Source organism: Guillardia theta, assembly GCF_000315625.1.
Source record: "Guillardia theta CCMP2712 unplaced genomic scaffold GUITHscaffold_22, whole genome shotgun sequence".
In the NCBI taxonomy this organism is placed as follows: Eukaryota; class Cryptophyceae; order Pyrenomonadales; family Geminigeraceae; genus Guillardia; species Guillardia theta.
The window spans coordinates 219,891-243,059 of record NW_005434652.1 but is presented as its reverse complement, the minus strand read 5'-3'; the positions used below and the strand labels follow the sequence as shown (position 1 = coordinate 243,059).

At 51.9% G+C, this 23,169-nt stretch overlaps 8 protein-coding genes across 8 annotated transcripts; 4 read left to right on the top strand and 4 right to left on the bottom strand.

Annotated features, from left to right (window-relative positions):
• On the bottom strand, positions 1-1,458 carry GUITHDRAFT_136785 (hypothetical protein; the record flags this gene model as incomplete). Its single annotated transcript, XM_005835190.1, has 6 exons — positions 1-95; positions 268-335; positions 403-587; positions 764-890; positions 1,269-1,406; positions 1,433-1,458. The coding sequence occupies 6 exons, from the start codon at positions 1,456-1,458 to the stop codon at positions 1-3; spliced, it is 639 nt and encodes a 212-aa protein (XP_005835247.1).
• A 1,859-nt stretch (positions 1,459-3,317) lies between these two features.
• GUITHDRAFT_162439 (hypothetical protein) lies at positions 3,318-4,989 on the top strand (the record flags this gene model as incomplete). The annotated part of the gene is made up of 3 exons (XM_005835189.1): positions 3,318-3,353; positions 3,407-4,612; positions 4,718-4,989. The coding sequence occupies 3 exons, from the start codon at positions 3,318-3,320 to the stop codon at positions 4,913-4,915; spliced, it is 1,440 nt and encodes a 479-aa protein (XP_005835246.1). The 3' UTR covers positions 4,916-4,989.
• Positions 4,990-5,154: 165 nt separating this feature from the next.
• On the bottom strand, positions 5,155-7,632 carry GUITHDRAFT_136783 (hypothetical protein; the record flags this gene model as incomplete). Its single annotated transcript, XM_005835188.1, has 10 exons — positions 5,155-5,198; positions 5,321-5,373; positions 5,467-5,503; positions 5,551-5,669; positions 5,851-6,000; positions 6,282-7,021; positions 7,068-7,193; positions 7,245-7,338; positions 7,399-7,457; positions 7,546-7,632. The coding sequence occupies 10 exons, from the start codon at positions 7,630-7,632 to the stop codon at positions 5,155-5,157; spliced, it is 1,509 nt and encodes a 502-aa protein (XP_005835245.1).
• Positions 7,633-10,000: 2,368 nt separating this feature from the next.
• On the top strand, positions 10,001-12,272 carry GUITHDRAFT_105869 (hypothetical protein; the record flags this gene model as incomplete). Its single annotated transcript, XM_005835187.1, has 6 exons — positions 10,001-11,370; positions 11,415-11,524; positions 11,719-11,759; positions 11,808-11,915; positions 12,037-12,151; positions 12,208-12,272. The coding sequence occupies 6 exons, from the start codon at positions 10,001-10,003 to the stop codon at positions 12,270-12,272; spliced, it is 1,809 nt and encodes a 602-aa protein (XP_005835244.1).
• Positions 12,273-15,265: 2,993 nt separating this feature from the next.
• Positions 15,266-16,097, top strand: GUITHDRAFT_136781 (hypothetical protein; the record flags this gene model as incomplete). Its single annotated transcript, XM_005835186.1, has 5 exons — positions 15,266-15,305; positions 15,454-15,608; positions 15,658-15,834; positions 15,913-15,967; positions 16,030-16,097. The coding sequence occupies 5 exons, from the start codon at positions 15,266-15,268 to the stop codon at positions 16,095-16,097; spliced, it is 495 nt and encodes a 164-aa protein (XP_005835243.1).
• Positions 16,098-16,489: 392 nt separating this feature from the next.
• Positions 16,490-18,339, bottom strand: GUITHDRAFT_162437 (hypothetical protein; the record flags this gene model as incomplete). The annotated part of the gene is made up of 1 exon (XM_005835185.1): positions 16,490-18,339. Exon 1 carries the CDS (start codon positions 18,197-18,199, stop codon positions 16,490-16,492), a length of 1,710 nt encoding a protein of 569 aa, XP_005835242.1. The 5' UTR covers positions 18,200-18,339.
• Positions 18,340-19,011: 672 nt separating this feature from the next.
• GUITHDRAFT_86068 (hypothetical protein) lies at positions 19,012-21,725 on the top strand (the record flags this gene model as incomplete). Its single annotated transcript, XM_005835184.1, has 13 exons — positions 19,012-19,038; positions 19,243-19,332; positions 19,439-19,515; positions 19,573-19,646; positions 19,692-19,730; positions 19,901-20,009; positions 20,179-20,261; positions 20,358-20,422; positions 20,615-20,662; positions 20,873-20,962; positions 21,184-21,282; positions 21,459-21,557; positions 21,657-21,725. Exons 1-13 carry the CDS (start codon positions 19,027-19,029, stop codon positions 21,723-21,725), a joined length of 954 nt encoding a protein of 317 aa, XP_005835241.1. The 5' UTR covers positions 19,012-19,026.
• Positions 21,726-22,290: 565 nt separating this feature from the next.
• GUITHDRAFT_105865 (hypothetical protein) lies at positions 22,291-22,889 on the bottom strand (the record flags this gene model as incomplete). The annotated part of the gene is made up of 4 exons (XM_005835183.1): positions 22,291-22,325; positions 22,449-22,551; positions 22,602-22,652; positions 22,851-22,889. 4 exons carry the CDS (start codon positions 22,887-22,889, stop codon positions 22,291-22,293), a joined length of 228 nt encoding a protein of 75 aa, XP_005835240.1.
• Between the last annotated feature and the right edge of the window lie 280 nt (positions 22,890-23,169).

Genomic DNA, 23,169 nt, shown 5'->3' with positions numbered 1-23,169 from the left:
TCAGAGAAGATCGCAAATGACCTGCTCCTGTAGCTCCTGAACAAACTTGATGTAACCCCACGCTCCGAGGGGTACAGAACCACCAACAGCAATACCTGATACAACGAGCGATAGAGAAATCAGACGGGAAAGAATAGCACAAAGGATGAGCGAGGAAGAATAGAGGGGGAGAGAGGAAAAGAGAGCGAGAAAATGATGAGGAGAAATAATCAAAAGTAAGAACAACCGCTCAGGCATTGTTAGTTGAATGCTTCAGAATCTTCTTACCATATGGCTTTTTCCCCTCCTGCTCCAGTTGCTCTATCAGGTTGTTGAGAAGCACTTTCTGACCGAACCTGCCAAGTTGTATCAAATCATTGTCATGGAAGTAGACATGCAACACAGTCTCAACGAATGGACTACCTGGCATATTCTGACTTTGATACCATTACAAGATTGGCTCCAACCATCCTTGAAATCATCAGATTGCCGGTCAACCCTGGCTGGAATGTGAACGATTTGCTGGGAATACGAAGGCATTTACCAGGATCGATTTTTTGTTGCAGTTCAGCATCAGTTTGCCGCAATATGAGATAGCTTTCTAATCCCTGTAGTTTCGAGTCAATGAAGATAGCGAGAAATGAAAATCAAGACAAGCAAACAGACAGAGAGACAGAGAGACAGAGAGACAGGACAAAGGGTAGTGGAAAAAGAACGAAGAAGATCTTATCTTTGCAGAAATATCAGCATGATGTCGAAACAACATGTCGCACATTCATGTTACCAGCTTCTTCGCTGCAACAGCAGTTGCTCTGCAATGATTCGACTGGACACCTCCAATGGTGACAACGCAATCACATCCGCGAGCAAGAGCCTCTGCCATGAGAAACTCGAGCTTTCTCACTTTGTTCCTGCACAAGTCTCTTAATTTTTAATGACAACAGCAAGCTCCATTCGCTGTCATGATCGACTCGAGATGATATCCGGTTGATGCATTCATACCCAAGCAGCGTCCCTTCTAGCCCTACTCTTTGGCATCCTCCTCCCACTGTTGCTGACAAGGGCCTCTACTAAGCACACGGCGAATATCAAGAGCAGTCCCCTCTATCACTACCCACCATCACCACTGGCACCGCCGCTACCATCATCATGATAATCACCTTCACCTTCATCTTCATCATCACCACCACCATCTTCACCACCACCATCACCACCACCACCACCCACCATCCTCGTCCTCATCATGATCCTGATCAGCAGCAGCATTATACGATTGAGCTTACGCTTACCCGCTCAGCCCCATGCCGCTCTTATCGTCTCGTTTGATCCACAAGTTGATACCGTCGGGAACTGGTATCCTCCACGGTTCAATGCCGGTAGGAAGGGATGCCATGGGAACGAAGTGGGATGGGATTGATGAAAGATTCCTGTAAGACTGTCAAGCACGATAGACCTGAACATAGAGCTGACTTTGCCCATGGTGGAGGTTGGTAGGGAACAGGTTTTGCAAACTCCATCAGTCCTGCAAAAAGTTGTCCTCTCATTAGCACGAGCTTTGAAGAATCAACATGAAGAGCTAAAGAGGCTCCAAGGAAATATCAACACTCATTCACTGTGTACACGTGACGCATGCCACATCAATCAAAACCTTCATGCGCAGGAAACTTGGAGTAGATGTTACCTATCACCAACATCATGAAAGATTCATCTCTCCTCATACTCCAAGAACAAGATCTCTTGACTCGTGGGTGTCTACCTCTCTGTTTCTTCCCTCAACATTCTTGTCTTTGCTCATCGTTCTCTTCTACTTTCCCTTCTCCACCTCGACCCTCTCATATCCTTTACACGCCTCATTCAGTCGGGCTCATCAATGGCCGCCCGGGGCGGACCCGTACGACCGACTGTGTCAGTGAGTGGACCCGGGCCCCGGACCCGGGCCCCGAGCCCCGGGCAGTCGGAGAGCGATGACTGGAGGAGGTTTAATGCATTTATGTTGGTTAGTTACCGGAAACAGCGACCAGGGGCGGTCATCATTTTAAAATATATATAAGAATGAACAGGACGGAAGGGCTGCCCGAGGGCGGTCACGGTCAAGTGAGGGTGGGTGAAAGGTCAAACATTTTCTATGAGAGATCATAAGAAAACGTTCAATACAGTTAAGCTCTTCGACTGCGTGACGTCCAACGTTTGCTCTGATTTACTACATTTTCGAAATGACGACCTTTTGCTATGTAGGGATAAAGAATCTTTTTTGAAATTGAGCTTTTTCGGAATGCTTTTAATCACGAAAGGGCTTCTCACTCGAAATGGAATTTTTTCGTATCCAGCACAATTGTCCTCTTGTCTGTTTTTTTTTATCATGGGTTGGTCAAAAGATCGAAGAGGGTGAGTGGGGGTAGGGGTTATCCTCATTAACTTACCCTACCCCCCATTTCGTTGAACCTTGTCCTTTGAGTACCCCTATTCTTCCATCCCTCGACAGCCTCTCACCTACCCTTACCCCCCATCGAAATGACCTTCTCCAATTATTAGCTCCTGAGGTATCAGCAGTACGCAACACGGTACACATAAGAAGAATATACTTTTACAATTTGTACGTAGTTTCTATATATGAATTTGACTTCTTATACCAATCAATTTGACTTTTTGTACCAGTCACTCACAATTGGGTTTATTACTTTCTAAGGCCTAAATCCCCTAACGGACCCCACCCCCCTGAACAGTCACTTGCTTTACTGCCCCGCAAATCGTTGAGGTTGAAAGGGGTGGGGTGCATGAAAATCGGGGTAGGGGTAAAGCAGGTCAGCAGCCAGGCGGTTTAGGGGTAGTCCGCGGTTGAGGGGCACGAGATGGCAGCTGACAAAGGGGAGGCACAGGCAGCGCATGGAGAGGAGGAGAGGAGGAGGAGGACGGAGGACGGACGTAGATGATAGGAAACTGTCAACAATGTACAGAGTGCTGAATTGAGGAATGAAATGTACAGTAGCAATGTGTCTGCGCAAATGTTGGAAAATTATAGAAATGGACTAAATCCAATTTTCTCGGCTAGGCTGATCGATATGAAACAAGCATGTTCCCTCGGCCCCCTTCCCCATGATCTACTTGCTTCTTTCAATGTTGATGGTTTAACCATGAATCCATTTGGTTCTTGGCACAATCGATGCTTCGTTTGTTGCAAAGCTTGTTTTGTTTCAAAGCTTCGTTTGATGCCTCTTCAGCTCTTGTCATCCTCTTTTGCTGAATGAATTTCTTGCAGGTTACATTTATCTGAGCAAACTTCTTCTACAAAAGGGTTTCCTCACTGAGAGCATTCAACTGCCTGAACTGAAAAGCCAATCATGTCTTGGGCTGTGCTGCGTTATTTGCGAACCCAGGTGAAGTAGCAAGGTTCATAGTGAAACGAGGATGTGATGGTTTTGTCTCGCAGGGAGTCCCGGGGTTTCAACCGCTTCCCTTGTTCGATCTGGATGATGAGATCCTTCTAAGGATTATGGAGAACATGCCTCCTAAGTTCTTGCTGCGGACAGTGTCGACAGTGAACAGGAGGCTCCTTACCCTTGCGGACGATGACATGCTCTGGCAACAGAAGATTCGCGAGCTGCCATGGCAGCTGAATGAAAAACTTGTTGCGACATGGTTTCGCAATCTTGGAAGCAACAAACGGGTATTCCGGCTCTTGTCCCAGGTCGGCTGGCTTCATGGATACTGGGTGTTAGACAACAAGCCGCGAGGAGGGATGTTGAGGGTCGAGATTCGCGAAACAGACATTGTGGCATCATTGATGATTCCGCACTTAAACGGACACGATCCCATGGAAGTTCAACCCATCCGCAAGTTTGATATGATCACTCCTTTCACGATGGCTGTAGAGGCTTCAGGTCTGGTGCTGGTTACATGCGGCAACACTCTTGCAGCAAAGGACTTCTTTGGTTTCACTGGATCATCAAACTTGGATATACAAGCCAGAGTCAACATCTTTACTCGTGGAAGCAGCGGATCTCTGTTCTGCAAGCTTGTTGGCCGTGGGGACATGAAACACTCTTACCTTTGCCATGAGAGCAGCCCGTTGAGACAAGAGATCCCTGCGGCCCCCAAGCGGACGAGAGACATTCGCCGGCGAACAGGATACATGCAGGATCACTACTCCTCTCCATCATATTCCACCGGTGCTTTGATGCTCTGCAAGAATCAATCCGCAGTCCCTCGACCTGCGATCAAGGATCCTTCGGAGTTCGATCCGAGAGAGCTTCAAGGACTCTGGAGAGGAGCATACGGCCCTCACGGCACTGAGCTGATCTGTGTCAGTGTCTGCAACTTGATCTCGTCAAGATTCACCGAGCTGGTCGGTCTGAAATGCACAGGAGATCCTAACGTTCCCTCTGGCGAGCTAACCTTCCGAGCCCCGCTCAACTGCGATGCTCCTCTAGTTTCAGATGCCTCAGATCCTGGAATGCTTCCCGTTCCTGGCATGCCCAACGGATTGAAGAAGATGTATCACTGCACCTGCAACTTCCACTGCGACTGTCCGAGATCATGCAGAGGAAGCAGAGACGATGCCATCCCCGTGAAGGCTGTGTACGATGGTCTGGCGTTGGTTGCGGAGCATGGTTTTGTTAACCCGACATGGAACTCGGTGAGAGACGATGCCATCTTGATGTTGCCCAGTGATTTTGGATCATGATGCGTTGTATCTTGGAAGGCGTTTTTATAAGTTGGCTCGAAACTGACTCTTTCGTAGGGGATGGTTGTAGTTTTGGATGATAACAGCGGCGATATGCTTCTTGTTTGGAAAGGATTGTTTTCTGTCAGGTTTCAAAGGATGAACGATCAGAGCTGGAATCAGTACGTTCATGAGCACGTGGAAGGACAAACTATGCCATGTCATGAAACTCTTGAAGTAGCTGCGGCTCTTGACGCCATGGATATTGACAACTAGAGGACTAACGGAAAGAGCCTGTACATATAGTTATTCGTTTTGCTTGTTGATGGATTCAATAATACGATGTGTTGGAAACTTTGACCACCACTTGTCCTTGACAAGTGTAGACGTGGAGCGAACAATGCGGGGACACATCTCTCAAATGCACTGAGGGTTATGGTGTTGATTCATTAACAAGTCTTTTAGTATACACAAGTTGCTCTGTAGAAAATGTGAAGGACGGAAGGGGGTTGGCGTCACCATCGCAAGATGCCGCAAGGAAGAGCGACGGATAGGAGACCTTCCAAGCACGTCAGAGAGGAGCATGAGAATCAAGCAGAGAGAAAGAAAGACACAGGACGAGGAGCAGCATGGAAAGGGTGAAAGTAAAGGAGTAGTCATGGTGAAGGGCCGTAAAATCACCTGAGCCTTCATCCCAATTTCCTTCACTCCCGATGATAAGAGTGCGGAGAGATCTGCAGGAGGGACAAGAAAGCTCAGTCAACACACACGGAGAAGAGCTTGCAGGTCAGCAAACAACAGAAAAGAATCACAGCTAGTTCTATCACCTTGCTTCCTTCGCCGCCTTCCGCAGCTTGTCGACTCCTGGCAGTACTCATCAACAAACTCCAGCGTTTCCTCCCGTTCACTACCTGCCAGGGAGAAATTGTTTCCACCGAGATTCAACGTTTCCAGCGACAGCAAGGAGGTGAACTGAGAGCACAGAAGTGAAGCTCCCTGGTCGGTAATTCCGTTGCCGCACAAGTCCAACCTGCCAAGAAATCAGCCCGGACGAAAACACAAACGTGCGAGTTGGGGAGGAGGAGAAGGGAGAGGAGGAGGGAGAGGAGGAGGGAGAGGAGGCAAGGGAGGTGGTGTTGGAAGGAGATAGGGAGAGCTGAGGCTGGGGATGGGGATGGAGCAGAACGGAATGAGGGAGGATCATTATCTACCACTTCAAACAGTGCATGTCCGACAAGCAGGGCAGCAGCGCTTCTACCCCCGAGTCTCCGATATCGTTCAGGCCCAGACCGAGATGAGAGAGACTCTGGTTGTGTCTGAGAGGGATGAGCCGCTTGATCCCTTGACATCCTAGCCGGCATCTGCCGAAGTACATATTATGACATTGTGCCATGATCCTCTGAAAATCTTCCTCCACCGCTACCAAAACCACCACCCCCTCCTCCTCCACCACCACCTCCTCCTCCACCACCACCGCCACCATCACCACCGCCACCTATGCCAACTTCTCCTCCTCATCGTCGTCGTCATCATCATCCTGCTCCTCCTCTGAAGTCCCTCCTTGCCCACATCGGCACTGCTCCAGCTAACATGCTTGATCTTCTGAAAGCACCTACTCTTACGGATCTATCCATCCCTTTACCTGCTCAGTTCCAATCTCGATAGACTGGTGCAGCTCTTCAAGCTCAGGGCCAGGGCCATCGCTCCCTCCTCCCCCAAAAAGTTGCCAGCCAGGTCGAGATTCACAATGACGTCAGGCACCAGTTTCCTGCAGAGAGACGAGGCGCCGTCAGCCGTGATGCTGTTCCTGCTCAAGTCGAGCTCAGTCATCGCGAGACACTGCGGCGTCGCCCAGGACAGAAGCTTCACTCCCAAGTCTCCCAAGGCATTTCCCCTCAGGTTGAGGCTTCTCAACCTGGTGCAGGAGGGGAGGGCAAGGGCAAGCCTTCCTGCTCCCTCCGCCCCGATCCCGTTGACGCTCAGGTCCAGTCTCTGCAAGAGGAAGCACTGCAGAAGCACTTTGGAGATCTTCTCTACTCCTTCATCCTTGAGCGGGTTCCCGAAGAGGATCAGGACTTCCAGCATGGAGAGATGCGGGAGAACACTTGCCAGCTTCGCTGCACCCTCTGCTCCGATGTAGTTGATGCTCAAGTCGAGATGCTGCAGCGGGCAGAAGAGAAGGGAAGAGACGAGATGTCCTATCCCCTTGTCCCCAATCAGGTTTCTTCCCAAGCTGAGGAACGTAAGGTTCCTGCAGTGAGTGAGTGCCACGGAGAGTCGGCTGATCCCCATCCTTCCAACGTAGTTCCCATCAAGCTCGAGCCTCTTGATCGTCCCCCCGCAGCGAGCTAGCGCTTGAGACAAGCTCTCTGCTCCCTCACGCTGCAAATTCCAGTCATCTCAACATCATCGTCGTTGCTTACTTCACCTTGATATGACTGTCCACCAAGTTCAAAACACTCGGCCCTTTCCAACCTTCGATGACTGCAGGGACAATGAGGCTGTCGACGATGCCGCCAAGTCGCATGCCATAGAACTCTATCGATCCCTCATACTGACAAGGCCTCGTCAATGCCCACCGCATCATGCTCATCCTTCCACAGACCTTTGGGAGTATGCTCCACGAGCTGGAGTGCGATGGCAACGTGGAGGCTCGGATGACTAGACTCTTCACTTTCAGAAGCTCCCTCCTCAAAAATCTGATCGCCACGTCAAACCAGGTGGGGATCGCATGAAGCACAGCACAATACAATTGCTACCTGCAGACCCGCCGCCCAGCTATCACCTTATCCTCCGGCCATAACTCACGCAGTAGATCCTGCAAGGCTCATCAGCATAAGGAATCTTCGACGACTCGGAGCATGGAAACATTTGAGTTGAAAATGAGCACAAGTGGGATCAAACACCTTGTTGATGTCCGTAAGGATCAAGGATCCAGCTGCGTTTCCCTCACACTGACCACGATTCCAGAAACGCCCATTTCGAGGGAGCATTCCGCAACTCGGACTATATGTCCATGAAGCCAAGCATGCTCCTTGATCTCTCACGTTCGAAAAGCTACAGAAGAAGTTGAACTAGGGAGGAACTCCCATCATCAAATGCAAATCCCCTCCATGCCGACTACTGATCGGCTTTCGTTCAAACCAACCTGGACAACAACAGCAAGGCAGCCAAGAGTCTATTCCCTAGGAAGACAGGGGTACTTTCGTCGAGAAGTCCAGGCACAGAGGAGGAGGATGGAAGTGCGGGGCTGCACGCTATTTGTCTCCTGCTACTCTTCTTCCGACCATTGTTGATGGGGGCGGCGGAGGGACCCTGGGGAAGCAGTACCCCCTCGATTTCATCACCCCCATTTTCCACCACCTGTACCCCCTGATGTACTTGTTCTGTCACCCCCACCCCTGTAATTTCCGATGTACCCACCCTTCGGGTTACATTCTTTCACCACCTTGTAGCATTCATACCTATTCATCTCCCCCTCCTAACGACCACCTACCCGCTACGAATTCCACCCCTACCCCCTGTTGCAATACCCAACCGTCCATTGTTCTTCGAACTTCACCACCTACCCCTAGTATAGCTACACCCCTCCCATGCACGTACGAGGGGTAGGTGGGGTTCAATAGTCTGAAAAATTGTGGTACCCTAGGTGGTGGCAGGGGTTCTTTTCCCAGAATTCGGAGGTTACACATGGGTAGGGTACTACGAAGAGGGGGTGTTGAAATGAGAGAGGGGTGGTAGAACAGTTGTTCAACGATCTGAACCCCACCCCCGATTTTCCCTTGATAGGAACCCCAGAGAACAATCCCATACCAGAAGACTACCCCTTATTCAAAGGATTACCCCGCCTTCTTGAAAACCACCCAGGAAATATCCATACAATACCCCTCATTATGACCTTACACTTGAAGTTTTATGCGCACCTACCCCTCTATTTCCACTTTGAGACGGTCCGACATCAGGGGTTATCATATACCAACTCCCATCCTGTACAGTGCCGGCGCAAGTACCCCACCCTCAAAATCAGACTTGACAGAGCACCCCTACCATAGCGAAATATTGAATTACCACCCACCATGAAATGGAGAATTCTGGAGAAAACGTACCCAGTACCCCCTCTGAATACATCACCCACCCCATGTTTTTCTATGGGGAGATGAGACCCCTCGCGTGAGTCTGCCTCAGGCCCGCCATCCTTCCCGGGCTATCGCCGGGTGGCCTGGTCAACTCAAACTGTGTATGAACGGGGACGAGGGGTGCAAGGATATGCAGAATCAGTTGAAGGAACTCAGTTGGAAGAGGGCAAGGAGGAGAAGACCAGACGGTCAGACAGCGGATAGGATAGGACAGCAGATAGGATAGAGCAGCAGATAGGATAGGACAGCAGATAGGATAGGACAGCAGATAGGATAGGACAGCAGATAGGATAGGACAGCACATAGGATAGGACAGCACATAGGATAGGACAGCAGATAGGATAGGGCAGCAGATAGTATAGGACAGCAGATAGGATAGGACAGCAGATAGGATAGGGCAGCAGATAGGATAGGACAGCAGATGGAACAGGGCAGCAGATAGGATAGGGCAGCAGATAGGATAGGGCAGCAGATTGAACAGGGCAGCAGATGGAACAGGGCAGCAGATAGGATAGGACAGCAGATGGAACAGGGCAGCAGATAGGATAGGGCAGCAGATAGTATAGGACAGCAGATGGAACAGGGCAGCAGATGGAACAGGGCAGCAGATAGGATAGGACAGCAGATGGAACAGGGCAGCACATAGGATAGGGCAGCAGATAGTATAGGACAGCAGATGGAACAGGGCAGCAGATAGTATAGGACAGCAGATAGGATAGGGCAGCCGGGCAGGACATGCGAGCATTGCAGGTGGAACTCTATCAGATACATGGAGCAGGGAGAGTAGGGATACGAACTAAGAGTGAGGAATGGGTTAGTGTGCGCGACTCGCATATGTGCTTGCTTTCCTCTTGCATGAGCGCCCTTTGTATGGAAGATGCCATGCAGAGTTCTGGTTTCTTGTTGAAAAGAGTAGCCTGTGTAATAGTGTCAGTGCGCAGATTAGAGAAGGATGGATTGATGGGTTGTAAATTAGTGAGCAACAGAGACAGAAGCTTCGGATGTCTGTTTGCAGTAGGTAGAAGTGAAGGAGAGACAGTGTAAAGGCGAATCCAGAGTGATGTAGTACACATACTTTGAGGTCTTTCAAGCATGTTCAGTGTTGTAAATGGATCAAGATGCGTCCTAGGATTGTCGTCGTTACACTTGTTGCCTTCGATTCCGTGACTTGTCCTGTCTAGTTCCATCCTTGCGAACCCGATGGATCTCTCCTGATAATCCGCCAATGCGCTGTGGTATAGACGCTTTCCTTGCGCAGCACCGACACATTCAGAAACTGTTGTTCCCAGCGTTGCTCTTAGCCTTTTTTCCTGCATCTAAGGGTACCACTAGCACGAGCTCAACAGTACTCTACTTCTGTCTTGGAGGGGTGAACGCAGGATCGTCTTGCTACGGTCTTACTGACCTCACGTCCTGCGGCATCGACGGTGTCTGCGTGTCGTCGAGGTACAAGGATGTGTGCGGGAATGGTTTTCGGCTTCAGAACGAGCAATGTGATGATGGAAACACCATCAACGGAGATGGTTGCTCGAGCAACTGTACAGTGGAGGTGGGTTGGCAGTGTGTAGGAGGGAGCAGTACATCGGCAGACGTCTGTACCGTCCTGTGCGGTGACGGGATCCGACTGTTCAGCGGCTGTTGCCAGACTTCAGGATGCTCACAGGAATGTTTTCCAGGAGGCTGTGATGATGGCAACACGATCGACGGGGATGGCTGCTCCTCCGATTGCTCTACAGAGACGGGATACACGTGCTGGGGTGGAAATATCGACACCATGTCGACTTGCCTGTGCACGAGGACGCGGGTGTCGGCAGGGACCGATCATACATGCGCCATCAGCTCAGCGTCAAGGCTCGAATGCTGGGGCAACAGCGAGAACAATAAGACGCTCACAAACTTCTTTGGAGTCACCGCGCCCATCCTCTGGCCCAAGGGATCGTGGACAGCGCAGGACGTGTGGGTCAGCGTGGGAGTGGGAAACCAGCACAACTGTGCGATAGGATACAATGGCAACATGATCTGCTGGGGTTGGCAAGGACCCACTGCTCTCGGAGACGGAAGGCTGCAGATGCCCTCCCCTCCTGACTGGGAGAGGTTGAGCCAGGGAGGGTTCAAGTGGGCCCAGGTGGGTGTGGGGAGCGGCTTTTCTTGTGCCCTTCTCAACGAGGATCGCTACCTGTACGCTCCAGTGTGCGGGCCAGGGCAGCAGCCAGGGACAGGATGCAACTTGCAGTATCTGTGTGGGGGACAGTGCAGAGCAGTCAACGACTGGTCGACTAAGTGGCTCGAGCGGCATCCTTGCTTCTACTCATACGTTACTCAGTGCGACGTGCCGTCTAACAGGACGATCGTGTGCTGGGGCAGCAACTTCTACAAGGAGATCGAGATGCCCGTTTTCGACTACTGGACTGACGTGGCTGTGGGTCAGACCCATGCCTGTGGCATCTTTCACAACGGCTCTGCGGTGTGCTGGGGGAACAATGACGTTGGGCAGGCTACCGTGCCAGCCATCTCCAGAACTTGGATCCAGCTCGCTGCAGGGGGCTCGCACACGTGTGGGATCGACAGCGATCGTTACTTGTACTGCTGGGGAAGGTGATAGGGAATGATGGTAGCTGGTGGTTGACTTGAGCAAGCAGAGGACATGAGGGACAGACTAAGATCCCGTGCTCCAATTCCTGGCTCCGCGTGTCTGCTGGATGGGTGCATACTTGTGGCATCCACTCAGACCTGTCCATGGACTGTTGGGGTGAGCAGCAGAGGAGGGGGGAAGACAGGGATGAAAAGATTGACGGGGAAGAGGAAGCAAGGAAGTTGTATTTTCCTGCAGGAAAATTTGGTTGTGGGACAGAAAAATAATAAGGATAGATGAGTGGAAGAGAAGGTTTTGGATTTGGAATGAGAAAATCTGGAGTAGGTGGAAAAAATCTCACTCCTTCGCAGGCTCGAACAACTATGGTCAACTAAATGTTCCTCACCAGCCTGTAAGCCTAGTCCAGATTTTCTCCATCATCTCATCTTCTCCCTTGCAGGGAACATGCGTTGATGCAGCAGGGAAGTCGACAGGAGTGCCTTGCAAATCTAGCGCAGACTGTGCCACCGGCCTTTGCTCGGGCCCTCGAAAGTATGACTGGGTTCAGGTGTGTATGCCGTCATCCCCATCCGCTCTCCTTTCTCCTCCTCTGTTCTCCTCTCTTCTCCTCTCCTCTCCCTTTCTCACAACAATCTTCAATCTTATCCGCTTCTCCTCTTCCACTCCAGGTGTCTGCTGGAAGACAGAACACGTGTGCTGTCGACAAGTCGAACGCGGTCTACTGCTGGGGATCCAACAGCTTCGGTCAGACGTTTGCTCCAGGCTCGCAGCTGCATCAGACAGGTCTGCTTCCATGGACGAGGTGAGGAGGATAAATCTGATCACAGCTGCCTTGGCAGGGGTCGGAAGTCACAACCAACCCATCTATCTCTCCGAGGGGTTCTTGACAGCCCAATGCAGCTGATTCCTTGCGTCGTTTGATCCTTGTCAAGTCGCGCACGGTGTTGTACACAGTGTTTGTAAATGTTTTATCATGTTCATCATCAAATTTTATGTTGTTAATGTACAGTCTACACCGAAACAACCCTGTGTTAATGATTGTTGTCCATAGAAGAACGTAAGACCTCTGCTACATATCGAGGGGGATGTATGTGAGGCGTCATGCTACCCTTATCTCCTTCCATTCCCCGATACCGGCGAGATAGAGCATGGACCAACGCTTCAGAAGTTTTCTGGTTTGCCACATAGCACTGCCGATCATCCCTCTCCCGCTCCTTCTCTCCCGCATCTTCTCTTGACTCAACTGCGATCTTACTGACACGTAGACTCCTGTTCGTCAACAGTATCCTCGTGATCTTCGATATCGGCGTCTCCTTGGGAGCATCTTCGTCAGAGGACGCGGCCGAGAACTGACCTTCCTCTTCAGCCAGCTCTTTGTCCTTGATCCTTTCTCGCTGCATCCTCCCTGTCCTCCCTGACCGCTTCCTCCTCGATCTGCAAGCTTCCCTAGACAGGATGAGCTGGCGGGCTCCCGATGCTGCCAGCTCTCCCCACGCGTGCGCTAACTCGGCATCTTCCATTTTCTTGCCCTTCAGTACCACCCACCCCAACCTTGGGACGATTTGTGAAGTTGAGGGGTATTTCGGGTCTTTCTCGGACCCCACCCCTGCATCGCCTCTCTTTACGCTATGGGCATATCTTGCAGTACCCAATCTTCTCCTTGCGGACCCCTCCATATTGGGTTAAAAATTGCTTGAAATCCACCACCCGTGAGTGGCATGTCCACTTACCACCCTAACCAGGTGTGCAATTCCAGGCCTCAAGACCTTTTGAGAGTCGCAAAAGGAAAACGTAGGTGGGGGTGGATTGCGTTATCAAAGATTCTGGAAAAAAGGGGGTACAAAATCAACCAATTCGGGGGTACTAAAAAAAATTAAGAGGGTGGGGGTCAGGGTATCTCGAGGTCTTACTGGAATATTCCCGCAGGTACGTAGGTTGAAGAAGACATAGTACCAGGGTTTCGGGGGTAGTAATCGAAAAGGTCTATTTTCATGAATTTTCTTTGTAGTAAAGATCTCATTCTTGTACAAGTCTGTTCCGCATCGTTTCGGACTTTTTTATGGTCACATTGGACCCACCCCTGAAGTTATCGACACACGTAGGATTACTGAGGGGTGGGGTCGAGTCTGCTCGGCGTACGCTCCGTCAGGCTCGACCGTTCGATGACGTACGCAGCGCAGGATCAGAGGCGGACTTGGAGCCTCAAGTCACAAGTTCCGAGCCAACATACTACCGCTAACAAGGCTGCGGCTATGACTTAGGAAACGGCAGCGGTGACGGTGCCGCATGCCCGCCGCCGCGGCGGCCATCTCACTGCGGCGGCGGCCGCCGGGTGACGCTGGCGAGCCTATGCCAAAGTCCCGGTCACGCAGATATCACATCGACCTTAGTTGTAACCGTTGAACACTGAAGCGTGACAGTTCAAGTTTGCTCAAGACCGAGTTTAATGCACACCAAAACCAGAATTGAGGCTAGGAAAGCCCCCTCTTCGACGGTGCCTCAGTGCACTACATTGCCGTCTTGAAAACACTTAAGTCGTCTTGGTTTACAGGAGAGTTTTTGTTAACTCGGCGCTCAGCGGCTACGATGATCTGACCGTGGCACGGCTGGCATAGGCAGCCGGCGGGATCATCCGATCCATCCGACGAGCCTGAGCCTACAGCCTGTGAGTCGGTTGCGGCGCGCGGCAGACGGTGCCGGCCCGCATCATGGCCGCCCGATGGCCGGCGGCGGCGCGGCGGCCCCGGGGCCCGGACTCGGACTCCGAGACTCAGTTGAATGGCGGAGCATCAGCCGTCCGAGGCCGGCTCAGCCCGCGGCCGTACTGTGGGCCGCGTTCAAGTTGCCAGCCTCCGCACTGCACGGCCCCGCGGCCCCTGATCAGTCGGGCCCCGGCAGGCCCTGCCAGGCCGCGCTGGCCTGCCAGGCTGACAGTGAGCGGCCGCGGCGCCGCCGGCGGCGGGCCGCGGCGCCGCCGGGTTCCGGGAGCCTCCGGAGTCCGGGCCGGGCCCGGGACTCCCGACCCGGGCCGGACGCGCCGCCGGTATCAGAGTGGCGAGAGTCACGCGGCACTGACCGACGAGTCGGCCCGGAGTGGCCTGAGTCAGGCCGAGTCCGACGGTCGAGTCCCGGTCACTGGCAAGCCTAGTAGGTCCTGGTCCCAACGGTCCGATCGGCGGTAAAGTAAACTTTGATCATAATGATGGTGATGGTGACCGGTCAGAGATCGGACTGTGAACCCCGTCAGTTCATGGTGGACGGCGCAAGCAGCCCAGCCGATGATTCAGTGGACAGGAAGGAGCCTGAGCAGTGAGGGAGGCTGCCGCAGGGGAGAGGCCCCTTGATGCTCCGAGGGTGGCGAGTCAGTGAGGGGGTGACTTGAGCAAGCAGTTGAACTAATGATGCAACTGAGGGGATGCCGACGCCGATGTTGCAGCTATGGGGCAGCTGCCAGTGAGCTTAGACGCGCCTGCGCACTCGGATATCAATGTTGTGAGGAGGGAGAGACGAGGGAAGAGATGGCAGATCCTGGCTTGAATGTGGATCGAGAGGATGATGAGTGGATGAGAAGAGATCATCATCAAATGCGATGCTATGACAAGTTGTTATCTCAGATAGTCTGATTGTCTGGCAGGAAATACAAGCGCCTTGCTCGATGGGTTCAAATTTGCTTGAACTTGTCAGACGCGAGCTGCAAACATCATCATTAACGCAAGAGCACTCGGGCTTGCCTTGGAGCTGGTGGAAAATTTAAGTTTGATAACAAGGGATGGAGCAGACGAGACGTCGACAATCGTTCTCTCCATATAATGACTTGGACAATCGCAGCAAAGAGAACAAAATGGAGATGCTATCAAACTTGCACTTCGAGGAGAGTGTCGATAGCGATAAGCCCCGATGTCCCTCCCGCAGGGAGCAGCTATTGTACGAAGCAGAGGTATGGAGCACAGAGCTCAAGGCCAGCAAACTTTCTCTTTCAACTGCACAAGAGAGAGCGACGAAGCGGGCGAGCAAGACGAGCAGCAGCAGGAGGGGTGAATGAGCATCGAACGAGTCATGTGTGTGTTGTTCTCACTTCTCCCTAGCTCGACCTCCTCACCTGAGTTTCGACGTGCCTCCCCCAAGGACCGCTCCTGCTGGTACCTCCTACCTCAACGAGGAAACCCTGCATGCTCGGCGAGTGAAGCGCCTCAAGAAAGATGCTGACCATGATCGCGTTCACCCCCACGCAAACCGGCAGGTCAGGTCAGCGGATGAGCCTTGTTGTAATGGTGAAGCCTGTTGCTCAGAGTCAGAGTCCGGCTGTCCCGCATATCTCGCTGGAGAAGCTGCAGGAAGACTTCAAGCTCGCCCGCCTTGAGATCAGATCAGCTGGCAGCCAGAGAGCCTCCTGCGCCACTCCTCGTCCTCGCTGCGTGAGCGCGAGGGGGCTGTTGCGATGTCAAACTCCCCGGCACGACCCGGAGGTGAGGAGGGAGGGGCAGGAGCAGGGGCAGGGGCAGGAGAGGGGGGGGGCGGTGACGAGAGAGATAATGGTTGCGCAGGCGATGAATCAGCACCGCTTCCTCGCAGTCGGCAGCAAAGTTCTTCCCAAGAGAGGTGCAAGGAGCGAGGAGGTGAAGGAACAACAGTCTAAGAGGCCCGTCCTGACACCAGCACAGGCGCCGCCCAGCAGGAGGGAACTATGGGGGGGTCATCGATGGACGCCATTGACGGCAAGAGACGGTAGAGCAAGGTGAGGTATCCTGTTGTCTGTATGTGGGTTGCCTCATGGCTGGTAAAGAACAATCGGCCCAATGAAATGGTTCCCCTTGCGCTCGTGGAGAGATTACGATAGCTTCATGATCGAGGTGATGAACACTTGCTGCTGCTGCTGAGATAGTCCGAGCTTTGTCGGTGTTGATAGTGATAGTGGTTTCCAGGGGGTCAACTCACCACGAAAGGGACAGAAAAGTTTGTGACCAGTAGGTGTTGTAGTCGTGTAGTGGTTTATTTAAATTAAATTACAAGTTGAAACTGTGAACATGTAAATACTGTGAAAATGTTAATACGGTTGTTACTCTTCTTCGCTTCTCTGAGTTGGTGCGACCACCTCAAGCTTGTCCTCCTCTTTCACGTCTCTCACTCGTGCTCCTTCTCCCCTCCTCCCTCCTCCAAGTCATCAGCCCCTGATCCTGCGTATCTCCCCCCCCTCTCATGTTCTTCATGTGTCATCGCATCCCCCCCGTCGCCCGTCTGCCCCCCTCTCCCCTCCTCTGAGTCCGGAGAGACTTTCTTGGTTTGCGCCAACCAGATCTGATGGGTGCGGATGATGTACAAGTTGACCAGCACAACTGAGGAAGCCCACAGGATGATGAGATCGAAGATGAAAATCTCCAGGCTCAGCCCCAGCCCCACGTCCCACAGCGCGCCGAACCAGACAGCAAACATGCTGCCGCAGGGTTGTGACCAGCACGCAAAGCTGATATCGTATGCTGTCTCCTGCCTGCCGCAGCCGCACGTTTCGGGGTGCATGAAGCAGCGGCCCTGCTTCCACTGCTGAGGCTTCCTGATGTAGATCTCGTTCTCAAGGTAGACGTGCGAGGAGAGCAGCGGCTTGTCCGTCTCTGACGAGAATTCGTTGGGCAGGACGTTGCTGGGGAGCTCACTGGAGGCGAAGATGCCAACAGAGCGGAAGGCGTAGGCGACGAACTCGGAGCAGAAGAGCGAAGAGTTGTCGAAGTGATGGTTGCGGTTGAACTCAGCCTTCACCATGTCAAGCTTGAACTCTTCGTATGGGACCCCCTGGTGCGCTGCATAGAATTGGCGGATCCGTTGATCCAACTGAGCTCGAGAGAGAGGAAGAGAGGTAGAAGATGGTGAGGAAGAGGAAGAGGCAGAAGAGGAGGGGAGGGGAGGTGGATTGAGGTGGAGTCTGCGGATGGCGACCCGGTTGTAGAACGCGCAGAAGATCTTGTCCGGCAGCCAAAGTTTCTCCACCCCCGAGGAGACTTTTCCCGTCACACAGTCGTGCAGGTTTGCCCTGTTGGTGCTCGACTCTATCACCATCAGAGAGGAATTCTCCCTCATGACTATCCCAATGTGTGAGAATTGTGACTCTGTCGCTACCTCTATAAACTTTCCCGACCGGGTCGCGCCAGAGAATAAGATGACGTCGCCAGTGTCCAGGGAGTCGGCGACCTCCGCATACGTCATGGAAGGAAAGAATCTCATGCCTACCGTGGCTGTTCCTCCTGCTCCTGCTCCTGCTCCTGGTTTTGAAAGCTGGAAAGTCTGTTCAGGCAGAGTTCCGCTAGTGTGCTCGACTACAGCGAGCTGGAAGAGAGAGGAGATGTTGCCTGTTGCGATCTCATCGTTGCTCCCAATCATATGATAGTCAAAGATGTGCAAACTGATTGTCACGTTTCCTTTGGGCACACAGAACCATTTCCTTTCATTCCATTGTGGATTTCGCTCGTTGAAATAGGACGGCCTGCGGAACTTCGAGTCCCATCCGAATTTTGCTTCCCTGTTGTCAACCATCTTACCATCGATCGAGATCGTGGCGAACGGACTGACGACACTCCCTCCCGACAGATCACTTGCTCTCTTCAATAGCACCTCCAACTTCCCTTGGTACTTGTCATCATCGCAGAAGACAAGCAGGCTTCCAGGTCTTGGAGGCGAGCTGGCGAGCTGACCGACCGGACCGAATCTCAACCCCAGGCTCATGATGAGGATGATGAAGAATTGGGCGCCGAGAAAACCCGAGACAACTTTCCATCGAGGATACGCTGAGAGCCTCTTGAAGATATGGAGCCTGAAGGGAAGGAGGGATCTCGACCCCTTCATTCTCACTACACTACACTGATCCCCTCAGAGGTATGGAGGCTGCAGATGCTGATGAGCTGGGAGCAAGGCAAAACTTAAGTCATACGACTTGTTCTATATTCCCTCTGCTACTCTCGGGTTGATCGCTCCGGCTTCATTTACAATCCAATCTCTGTACAGTCTAGAGCAAAGCAGTCAGTCGGAATCAAATGCTTTCCAAACTAAATCATCGTTCCTCATTAATTCTCTCTTCAACGCCATACTCTGCTCCTAAATTGTCTCAAGGAGATCAATCCAGCTGAATGTCCTTTCTTCACGTCAACTTTCCTCGTCCATACCCTTCTCCAGGTCTTCTCTGGTTGTTCTTGCATATTCTCCCTGCATGCTTGGTCTCCTTCCTATCACCCACTCACAATGTTGCCATCAGCATATGCTATCCCCCCGTCATACCCTCCCGCCCCTGTAGCCCATCCACCACCTGATATCAACCCCTCCCTCCTCCCGAACTTTCCTCCATCCATTCCATCCCTCCTCCTGCTGCTCCTGCTACTCCTGCTCCTCATCTTCCTGCTCCTCATCTTCCCCTTCCTGCATTCTCCTGCATTTTCTTGTCGGTTGACTTCAGAGCAACCAAATTACGTAAACTTTTACCCTACTCAATACCCCACCCCTCGTTCTGAGTACCCATTATAAATCAGAAATACCTCTCAATTTACAGGTTATAGAGGGGGTACTTTATGTACCCCTACCCTTTGTTGAAATTCACATACCCGTACATACGGACCCTTCCGTGAATTTTCTGATTTGACAGTGAAAGTGCGGGGACGAGGGCCAAGGGCACGTGAAGCATGGCGGAGCCGGTACGTCAGGTGGAAGCGACTGAGAGCGGAGTGATGCGAGGAGGAGCAGGAGGCGGAGCAGGAGGAGGAGCAGGAGGAGGAGCAGGCAGAGCAGGAGCAGGAGCAGGTGGTGGTGGTGGTGGTAGTGGTAATGGTGGTGGTGGAGAAGGTTGACGGAGATCCATTGGACGAGACGTTTTCATTGAGTGTAACGTGTACTAACAGGCAGAAGAAAGTCCCGACGACTTGATCATGAGCGATCATGTTATGAGACTCGCGTTTCACCCTGAAAACGAGATCATCGCTGCATCTTCGGTAAAATTTTGATGAATCTCCAGATGCCCCATCCCGTCCAATCGCATCCCGTCCGATTCCCTTGACCGTTTCACCATTGCTCCCTCCGGCTCATAAACATTTTCAGGTGTCGGGTGAAGTTTGTATCTGTCAATACTCACTTCAAGGAAACCATCAGCTTGCCCTTCTTGACCATCACAAGCTGTGAGAAACTCGAACTCGAACTTTCTTTTCAGGATTCTCTTGTGAGCCATGGAACAGATCAACGCGTGCACTGCAGTTTTCTCTTGACGGGAAGTCCTTGTTCATGGGATCCAAGGATACTTCAGTCTCATGTGAATCTTGCAATGGATCCTCTTGTTGGTAACATCCTACATCAGGTTATGACATGAACGCGGGAAAAGTGTCGGGGGTAATGAGTGAGTGGAGGAAACTTTTTCATTGCGTTTGCTGACTTGCCTATTTACTCCTATCTCGCTCCTCTCGTTATTCTGCTGCCTCTTGTCCTGTCTTGTCCCGTCCTATCCTGTCTTCTCTTCTCTTCTCTCCTCTTCTCTCCTCTCCTCTCCTCTCCATTTTCACACTACAGACAACGCTCATGAGGCTCCCGTGAACGCGATGCTGGTCATGGACGATAAGTTTCTTGCAACTGGCGACGACGAAGGCGTCATAAAGCTTTGGGACCTGAGACAGCAGCGGTGAGGAGGGAGGGAAGAGGAAGGCTGACGATGAGTGTAGATGAGGGAGGGGCAGGAGGGGGAGGAGGAGTCGCGGGAAGGGGAGAAGAACGAGGGAGGGCTAGACAGGGAGGGAGGGAGGGAGGAAGAGAGGAAAGGATGTTCCCTGCTCCGGTGACTAGCTTGAAAGATGCTGCCACGAGCTGCGGGAGCACGAGGATTATATCTCGGAGATAACGATGGCGAGCGATGGAAAGACGATGCTCTGCACGGGTGAGCCAGGCCATGAGAGTGATGGAGGGAAGGAGGAGGGAAGGAGGAGGAGGAGGAGGAGGAGGAGGAGATGGTTAGTTCCTGACCATGAGCAAGGTGGTGATGGATACTTGAGCGTATGGAACCGGAAGAGCGGGAAACTGATCGCAATGTCGGATCAGGTGAGGTAGAGATGTTGAGGGCATCTTAGAGGAGCGAGGAGAGTATGAAGAGGAGGAGGGATTGATTACTGGAAGAGAGAGGGTGAAGATCGGCAGTTACGTGGAGGAGGGAACGGGGCTGGTGAGGAGGAGGAAGGGGATGAAAGGTTGGAAGATGAAAGTGAATCTGAATGTTTCTTTGAATTGCTCCAGATGGAGGATGAGTTCTTGTCGATCTCGATTGTGAAAAGGGGGAAAAAGGTGAAGAAAGAGGCTGTTGCCTCTCTCTCCCCCCTCCTCCTCCTCTTCCTTCTTCTCCTCTTTCCCCACCTCCTCCCATTCCTTAATTGACATTTTCTCTCGTCCTTCTCAACCACTTTTTCCACGCGTGCTTTGTCTCTTTCTCATCGTCTCCGTCCTCCTCGTCCTCCTCGTCCTCCTCGTCCTCCTCGTCTTCCTCCTCTTCCTCAGGTTGTCTGCGGAACTCAGAGCGGCATCCTTGCGATCTTCTCCTGGGGCGACTGGGGCGACTTCAACGATCGTTTTGTGGGACACCCGCAGGTCAGAGCAGACCTGGCGATCAGGCGCGAGACGAGGAAGCGATGCATGGGGGCAGGCGCCTGCGCGCGAGAAAAGGCAGGAGGAGCAGGAGCAGGAGCAGGAGCAGGAGCAGGAGCAGGAGCAGGAGCAGGAGCAGGAGCAGGAGCAGGAGCAGCAGGAGCAGGAGCAGGAGCAGGAGCAGCAGGAGCAGCAGAAAGTTCTTGGCCTGACGGTTGTGTCAGAGTGTGGAGAGCATGGTCAAGGTTGACGAGGACACACTCATCACGTGCTCTGAAGACGGAATCATCCGGGTGATATCTGTGATGCCCAACAAACTTCTGGTAAGATGCGATGATGACTGTCGATGGGATATGATGGGGGAGGGAAAGGGAGAGGGAGGGGGGGAGGGAGGGGGAGGAGGGGGAGGGAGGGGGGGAGGGAGGTGGGCCCGGAATTTAGTCTCCAACTGGAGAAAGTAGGAGGGTTCTGATAGTTTGAGTGATGTTTTCTTGATTAGGGCGTCATTGGAGAACACGATGGATGTCCGGTAGAACACATTCAGATGTCACATGACAACAAGTTCCTTGCTTCTTCGTCACATGACAACACGGTAAGAGTCGTTTTTGTTGTCACCCACGTCTTGATCACACTTCCTCCTCCTCGTCTTCTTCATCGTCGTCATCATCAACATTGCTCACGTATGTATCAGGTCAAGTTCTGGAACATTTCCTACCTATTCGAAGAAGATGTTAGAGAGCAAGTCAAGTCGACTTCTATTTTTTGATCTTTGACGAACAGGATGGAGAAGAAGGAGAAGAAGGAGAAGAAGGAGAAGAAGGAGAAGGGGATGAAGACATGAAGGTATAAGAGAATTGTGGAATGTGAACGAATCTTAGCAATTTGTAGTCCAGCGACGAAGATTCTGACTCGAGTGACGATGGAGATATGAATAGCAAGGTAAGGCGATGTATTTCTTGTTGTTATCTTGCTCAACTCTTCACATCAGAAAAGAGACAAGGTTTCCAAGCGATTGAACAAGAATCCAGTGGAAGAGTTCTATGCTGACATGTAGAAGAAAATGAGATGTAAATAAGTGTGCTGCAAACTCTTTAAATTTTGACGGACGACGGGGTTGTAAGATTGAAGAATCTTAACTGATAACATCGGACATCAGTCCCCTTCCTCCCCATGAATCTCCACGTTTTCCCTACTTTTCTCCTTTCGTATCTCTTCTCAGGAACATCTCAAAGCCCATCCCATCACTGGGGCAACTCCCCTGCTTCTGTGTTTGATTTTTGTGATCATGCTGTATTCTCATATCAACAGGTAAGTGTAAACAAGGTGAGGTTCTAATCGTATCCGTACAGTCCCATCCTGTCGTTCTCTGAAAAACAAACAGTGAGAATATGAAGTTAATCATCAATCATCCAACACAAACTGAGAGAAAACTAATATCCGGCCCGGTTTTGCCCTCCTCTCCCCCATGCTCTGCTCTGCTCTCAATCACCTGACGTAGGGGTCATGTAGGTCGACCCGTCAGTGCTGCACAGGTTCTGCGCAGTCGAGACAGGAACAGATCCGACTTGCATGTTGTGCATGCACTCCCGCACCTGCATGAGAGCTCAGCGAGTTGCCAGCAGGATAGACGAGGAACAGATACCGCAAGAGGAAGTTCAGGCGCTCTCTTCGCACGCTGCAAAATCTCAAACATCTGCAAGTGAAGGGTGAGGAAGATATGAAAACGAGCAGCAGGATCAGCGTGTTTAATGCTCCTTCTGCCTCACAGCAAAGGATATATTGAGTTCTCGCTAATGTAATGGTTTGTAGCAGATGCGTGAATACCGATCATACCTTAATGAACAAGAAATTGTGCAAACACAGTCTGACCTCGAACTGACAAGCCCACAACCATGATCAACAAAGTATTAGTCTTCGCTATCATCTTCATCTCGATTCACGTTCTCAAGCCGCCGTTTTCTGATTTTCATAAACTGAAAGCTCATTCTTGCTCAAAAATTCTTGTTCTTCTCAAACCTTCCTCAAACCTCCACAATTATCACGATTTCTCCCCTCCTCTCCCCTCCCCTCAGCTCTAACTATCATCGATCTCCTTCCTCTCCTGTCCTCGCTGTCTCTCCTTCATCCTCTCCCTTCCCCTCCCTCCCTTCTCTCTGCTCTCATTCAATGAAATGCCATCACGGACTACCCCAAAATAGCCAGCTATCTTC